The sequence below is a fragment of the Symphodus melops genome, assembly GCF_947650265.1.
Source record: "Symphodus melops genome assembly, contig: SUPER_20_unloc_2, whole genome shotgun sequence".
NCBI lineage: Eukaryota > Metazoa > Chordata > Actinopteri > Labriformes > Labridae > Symphodus > Symphodus melops.
The window spans coordinates 102,501-109,645 of NW_027636786.1; the positions used below are offsets into that span (position 1 = coordinate 102,501).

Genomic DNA, 7,145 nt, shown 5'->3' on the forward strand with positions numbered 1-7,145 from the left:
CCTCTTTTTAATCTCCCTCTTTTCTCCCCTATTAAACTCTGTTTCACTGAAGTCTGATCCTGTGCAGCGTCCAATCAGTGAGTGATATACGAGAAGGGGGCGTGTCTGTCAGTGAAAAGACTTCCGTGAAGTCAGCTCTCGTGTCTCCTCGGTCATCGCTCCTCGGATCAGCCTCCTCTCTCCTCGATCCTCTCTCCTCCGTTCGTTATTAGAGCTTTGGGACGATCCTCAACATGGCGGCTTTGGAACTACTTCCTGTTCGGCCGAGGACCGAGGACCGAGGAGACTGCAAATAAGAAAAGTGAGACGTACCCTCTGTCTCTGCCACTCTGTGACCTCTCAGGCGTCTGCTTGTAATGGCGTTGTCCTGCCACATGGGGGCTGTAGAGCACCAGGGAGAGATGTGTGTGGAGTTTGTCTTCAAGATGCCAGCTGTGCACGCCGCCATGACAGACATGAGCGTCACATGACTCTTTATGACATGTCAGACTGCAGTGTTGTCCAGCCTCTCCCTCTGCCTCTCTTTATTTTATATACTTTATTAAGATATTTTATTAATGTCTTTATTTTATATACTTTAATATGTTTTATTTATATATATTTTATTGTATATACTTTATTACTGTGTATATATATATATATATATATATATATATATATATATATTGTGTGTGTGCGGGGGCGCAGAGCACAGTTAGATTTTATGAGGGAGGAAGTGGAGAAACCAGCTTTCCTCCCACACACACACACACACACACGGGACCGTGTGTGTGTGTGTGTGTGTGTGTGTGTGTGTGTTACATCTGAAGGATCATCAATCAATAATCATTAGACAGGAAGTCCAAACAGCCAATCAGCTCTCAGCTCTTTGATGATCCTTCATATCACAGGGCATTAAAGTCAAAGTGGTTTCGTTTTAAAACTGGACAACCTGAAAATGTCTTCAAGTTTTAATGTTCAAAGCAGAGCATCATGGGTAATCTGAGGAGTTATCTGAATGTGCAGAGTAGAGAAGAACATGGTGGAGAACAGGATACACAGACAGGTGGCGTGCAGACAGTCTGTAGAGACGGTAGAGGTGGCGTGCAGACAGTCTGTAGAGACGGTAGAGGTGGCGTGCAGACAGTCTGTAGAGGTGGCGTGCAGACAGTCTGTAGAGGTGGCGTGCAGACAGTCTGTAGAGGTGGCGTGCAGACAGTCTGTAGAGGTGGCGTGCAGACAGTCTGTAGAGGTGGCGTGCAGACAGTCTGTAGAGGTGGCGTGCAGACAGTCTGTAGAGGTGGCGTGCAGACAGTCTGTAGAGGTGGCGTGCAGACAGTCTGTAGAGGTGGCGTGCAGACAGTCTGTAGAGGTGGCGTGCAGACAGTCTGTAGAGGGTAAACAAAGACTCACATGTGACTGAACACAGAGAAACTTTGTGCAGGACGATAAATAAACACAAATAAACCTTCCACTGTTTAAACACGCTGGGCTCCTGTTTGCTGTCGTATGGACCAATCAGCAGAGTGCAGTGTTTAGCTCCGCCTTTTATTATTTATCTCAACGTGTGCGTGTGTGTGTGCGTGTGTGTGCGCGCGCAGGTACGCCAGTCTGTATTTCTGCTGTGCGATCGAGGAGCAGGATAACGAGCTGATCACTCTGGAGGTGATCCATCGCTTCGTCGAGCTGTTGGATAAATACTTTGGCAGCGTGAGTCTCACAATCTTCACTTCACCCTCTGAATACCTGTGTTTACCTGTGTTTACCTGTGTTTACCTGTGTTTACCTGTGTTTACCTGTGTTTACCTGTGTTTACCTGTGTTTACCTGTGCGTCTCTGTGTTTACCTGTGTTTACCTGTGTTTACCTGTGTTTACCTGTGTTTACCTGTGCGTCTCTGTGTTTACCTGTGCGTCTCTGTGTTTACCTGTGTTTACCTGTGTTTACCTGTGTTTACCTGTGTTTACCTGTGCGTCTCTGTGTTTACCTGTGCGTCTCTGTGTTTACCTGTGCGTCTCTGTGTTTACCTGTGTTTACCTGTGTTTACCTGTGTGTCTCTGTGGTTACCTGTGTGTCTCTGTGTTTACCTGTGTGTCTCTGTGTTTACCTGTGTGTCTCTGTGTTTACCTGTGTTTACCGGTGTTTACCTGTGTTTACCTGTGCGTCTCTGTGGTTACCTGTGCGTCTCTGTGTTTACCTGTGTTTACCTGTGTGTCTCTGTGTTTACCTGTGTGTCTCTGTGTTTACCTGTGTGTCTCTGTGTGTCTCTGTGTTTACCTGTGTGTCTCTGTGTGTCTCTGTGTTTACCTGTGTGTCTCTGTGTGTCTCTGTGTTTACCTGTGTGTCTCTGTGTTTACCTGTGCGTCTCTGTGTTTACCTGTGCGTCTCTGTGTTTACCTGTGTGTCTCTGTGTTTACCTGTGTTTACCTGTGTGTCTCTGTGTTTACCTTTGTGTCTCTGTGTTTACCTGTGTGTCTCTGTGGTTACCTGTGTGTCTCTGTGGTTACCTGTGTGTCTCTGTGTTTACCTGTGCGTCTCTGTGTTTACCTGTGCGTCTCTGTGTTTACCTGTGTGTCTCTGTGTTTACCTGTGTTTACCTGTGTGTCTCTGTGTTTACCTTTGTGTCTCTGTGTTTACCTGTGTGTCTCTGTGGTTACCTGTGTGTCTCTGTGGTTACCTGTGTGTCTCTGTGTTTACCTGTGTGTCTCTGTGTTTACCTTTGTGTCTCTGTGTTTACCTGTGTGTCTCTGTGTTTACCTTTGTTTACCTTTGTGTCTCTGTGTTTACCTTTGTGTCTCTGTGTTTACCTTTGTTTACCTTTGTGTCTCTGTGTTTACCTGTGTGTCTCTGTGTTTACCTTTGTTTACCTTTGTGTCTCTGTGTTTACCTTTGTGTCTCTGTGTTTACCTGTGTGTCTCTGTGTGTACCTGTGTTTACCTGTGTGTCTCTGTGTTTACCTGTGTGTCTCTGTGTGTACCTGTGTTTACCTGTGTGTCTCTGTGGTTACCTGTGTGTCTCTGTGTGTACCTGTGTGTCTCTGTGTTTACCTTTGTGTCTCTGTGTTTACCTGTGTGTCTCTGTGGTTACCTGTGTGTCTCTGTGTTTACCTTTGTGTCTCTGTGGTTACCTGTGTGTCTCTGTGGTTACCTGTGTTTCTCTGTGTTTACCTGTGTGTCTCTGTGTTTACCTTTGTGTCTCTGTGGTTACCTGTGTGTCTCTGTGTGTACCTGTGTGTCTCTGTGTGTACCTGTGTGTCTCTGTGTTTACCTTTGTGTCTCTGTGGTTACCTGTGTGTCTCTGTGGTTACCTGTGTGTCTCTGTGTTTACCTGTGTGTCTCTGTGGTTACCTGTGTGTCTCTGTGTTTACCTTTGTGTCTCTGTGGTTACCTGTGTGTCTCTGTGTTCACCTTTGTGTCTCTGTGGTTACCTGTGTGTCTCTGTGGTTACCTGTGTGTCTCTGTGTTTACCTGTGTGTCTCTGTGTTTACCTGTGTGTCTCTGTGGTTACCTGTGTGTCTCTGTGTTTACCTGTGTGTCTCTGTGTTTACCTGTGTGTCTCTGTGTTTACCTTTGTGTCTCTGTGTTTACCTTTGTGTCTCTGTGTTTACCTTTGTTTACCTTTGTGTCTCTGTGTTTACCTGTGTTTACCTTTGTGTCTCTGTGTTTACCTTTGTTTACCTTTGTGTCTCTGTGTTTACCTGTGTGTCTCTGTGTTTACCTGTGTGTACCTGTGTGTCTCTGTGTTTACCTGTGTGTCTCTGTGTGTACCTGTGTGTCTCTGTGTTTACCTTTGTGTCTCTGTGTTTACCTGTGTGTCTCTGTGTTTACCTTTGTGTCTCTGTGTTTACCTGTGTGTCTCTGTGGTTACCTGTGTGTCTCTGTGTTTACCTTTGTGTCTCTGTGGTTACCTGTGTGTCTCTGTGTTTACCTTTGTGTCTCTGTGTTTACCTGTGTGTCTCTGTGTTTACCTGTGTTTACCTGTGTGTCTCTGTGTTTACCTGTGTGTCTCTGTGTTTACCTTTGTGTCTCTGTGGTTACCTGTGTGTCTCTGTGTTTAACTGTGCGTCTCTGTGTGTACCTGTGCGTCTCTGTGTTTACCTGTGTGTCTCTGTGTTTACCTGTGTTTACCTGTGTTTATCTGTGTTTACCTGTGTGTCTCTGTGTTTACCTGTGTGTCTCTGTGTTTACCTGTGTTTACCTGTGTGTCTCTGTGGTTACCTGTGTGTCTCTGTGTGTACCTGTGTGTCTCTGTGTGTACCTGTGTTTACCTGTGTGTATCTGTGTTTACCTTTGTGTCTCTGTGTTTACCTGTGTGTCTCTGTGGTTACCTGTGTGTCTCTGTGGTTACCTGTGTGTCTCTGTGTTTACCTGTGCGTCTCTGTGTTTACCTTTGTGTCTCTGTGTTTACCTTTGTGTCTCTGTGGTTACCTGTGTGTCTCTGTGTTTACCTTTGTGTCTCTGTGTTTACTTTTGTGTCTCTGTGGTTACCTGTGTGTCTCTGTGTTTACCTGTGTGTCTCTGTGTTTACTTTTGTGTCTCTGTGGTTACCTGTGTGTCTCTGTGTTTACCTGTGTGTCTCTGTGTTTACCTTTGTGTCTCTGTGTTTACCTTTGTGTCTCTGTGTTTACCTTTGTTTAGCTTTGTGTCTCTGTGTTTACCTGTGTTTACCTGTGTGTCTCTGTGTTTACCTGTGTGTCTCTGTGTTTACCTGTGTGTCTCTGTGTGTACCTGTGTGTCTCTGTGTTTACCTTTGTGTCTCTGTGTTTACCTGTGTGTCTCTGTGGTTACCTGTGTGTCTCTGTGTTTACCTTTGTGTCTCTGTGGTTACCTGTGTGTCTCTGTGTTTACCTTTGTGTCTCTGTGTTTACCTGTGTGTCTCTGTGTTTACCTGTGTTTACCTGTGTGTCTCTGTGTTTACCTGTGTGTCTCTGTGTTTACCTTTGTGTCTCTGTGGTTACCTGTGTGTCTCTGTGGTTACCTGTGTGTCTCTGTGTTTAACTGTGCGTCTCTGTATGTACCTGTGCGTCTCTGTGTTTACCTGTGTTTACCTGTGTTTATCTGTGTTTACCTGTGTGTCTCTGTGTTTACCTGTGTGTCTCTGTGTTTACCTGTGTGTCTCTGTGTGTACCTGTGTTTACCTGTGTGTATCTGTGTTTACCTTTGTGTCTCTGTGTTTACCTGTGTGTCTCTGTGGTTACCTGTGTGTCTCTGTGTTTACCTGTGTGTCTCTGTGTGTACCTGTGTTTACCTGTGTGTATCTGTGTTTACCTTTGTGTCTCTGTGTTTACCTGTGTGTCTCTGTGGTTACCTGTGTGTCTCTGTGGTTACCTGTGTGTCTCTGTGTTTACCTGTGTGTCTCTGTGTTTACCTGTGTGTCTCTGTGTGTACCTGTGTGTCTCTGTGGTTACCTGTGTTTATCTGTGTTTACCTGTGTGTCTCTGTGTGTACCTGTGTGTCTCTGTGTTTACCTGTGTGTCTCTGTGTTTACCTGTGTTTACCTGTGCGTCTCTGTGTGTACCTGTGCGTCTCTGTGGTTACCTGTGTGTCTCTGTGTTTACCTGTGTGTCTCTGTGTTTACCTGTGTGTCTCTGTGTTTACCTGTGTTTACCTGTGTGTCTCTGTGTTTACCTGTGTGTCTCTGTGTTTACCTGTGTGTCTCTGTGTTTACCTGTGTTTACCTGTGTGTACCTGTGTTTACCTGTGTGTCTCTGTGTGTACCTGTGTGTCTCTGTGTTTACCTGTGTGTCTCTGTGTGTACCTGTGTGTCTCTGTGTGTACCTGTGTTTACCTGTGTGTATCTGTGTTTACCTTTGTGTCTCTGTGTTTACCTGTGTGTCTCTGTGGTTACCTGTGTGTCTCTGTGTTTACCTTTGTGTCTCTGTGTTTACCTGTGTGTCTCTGTGTTTACCTGTGTGTCTCTGTGTTTACCTGTGTGTCTCTGTGTGTACCTGTGTGTCTCTGTGGTTACCTGTGTGTCTCTGTGTTTACCTGTGTGTCTCTGTGTTTACCTGTGTGTCTCTGTGTGTACCTGTGTGTCTCTGTGTTTACCTGCGTGTGTCTATTTGTGCAGGTGTGTGAGCTGGACATCATCTTTAACTTTGAGAAGGCTTACTTCATCCTGGATGAGTTCCTGATGGGAGGAGAGATCCAGGACACGTCCAAGAAGAGCGTCCTCAAAGCCATCGAACAAGCCGACCTGCTGCAGGAGGTGAGTTAGCTCCTCCCACAACCGTCAGCATGTTAGACGAGACGTTGGCGAGGCGGCACTCACATGTTAATAAGACGTTTACGAGCTCGTCCCTCAGACACAGTATCCACGTGCGAGGTGAGCTGACGAGCAGGCGAGTTTGAGTTATCTGTGACGACCTGTTCAGCAGAGCGTCAAGGTCACGACTTCAGTCCTGATTTAGCCCCCTGAAGCCTCGCCGCCAGTCATGTGACTGAAAACTGAATGTACATGTTGTTCTGTTGGTTTTTATTTAATACTGTGTGTGTGTGTGTGTGTGTGTGTGTGTGTGTGTGTGTGTGTGTGTGTGTGTGTGTGTGTGTGTGTGTGTGTGTGTGTGTGTGTGTGTGTGTGTGTGTGTGTGTGTGTGTGTGTGTGTGTGTGTGTGTGTGTGTGTGTGTGTGTGTGTGTGTGTGTGTGTGTGTGTGTGTGTGTGTGTGTGCGTGCGTGCGTGTGTTCACAGGAGGACGAGTCTCCTCGCAGCGTGCTGGAGGAGATGGGTTTGGCGTAGCTTCCAGCAGCTGACTGTGGACACTGAGGGGGCGGGGCCAGATGAGAGAGAGGGCAGCTGTTCTGACAGCTCTGGTTCTGTGTGTCTGAAGAGGAAGAGACTACTAAACTGACACGCCCTTTACCTGTGTGTGTGTGTGTGTGTCGGGGTAGGGGGGGAAATCAGTGAGTGTGTGTGTCGGGGGAGGGGGGGTAAATCAGGGTGTGTGTGTCGGGGAGCGGGGGGGGGGGTAAATCAGGGTGTGTGTGTCGGGGGAGGGGGGGTAAATCAGGGTGTGTGTGTCGGGGGAGGGGGGGTAAATCAGGGTGTGTGTGTCGGGGGAGGGGGGGTAAATCAGGGTGTGTGTGTCGGGGGAGGGGGGGGGTAAATCAGGGTGTTTGTGTGTTTTTAAAGGGGGAGTCCGGTGTTGCTGCTCAGACAGTTCAGAGAAT

The 7,145-nt window shown here is 46.9% G+C and overlaps 1 protein-coding gene across 1 annotated transcript in view; it reads left to right on the top strand.

Annotated features, from left to right (window-relative positions):
• ap1s1 (adaptor related protein complex 1 subunit sigma 1) overlaps positions 1-6,857 on the top strand; it is a 16,509-nt gene extending 9,652 nt beyond the window's left edge. The window contains exons 3-5 of the mRNA XM_079373380.1: positions 1,581-1,689; positions 6,048-6,185; positions 6,667-6,857. Coding sequence (XP_079229506.1) covers positions 1,581-1,689; positions 6,048-6,185; positions 6,667-6,714 — 295 coding nt within the window. The 3' untranslated portion in view covers positions 6,715-6,857. The remainder of the gene's footprint in view (positions 1-1,580; positions 1,690-6,047; positions 6,186-6,666) is intronic.
• Positions 6,858-7,145: the final 288 nt, after the last annotated feature.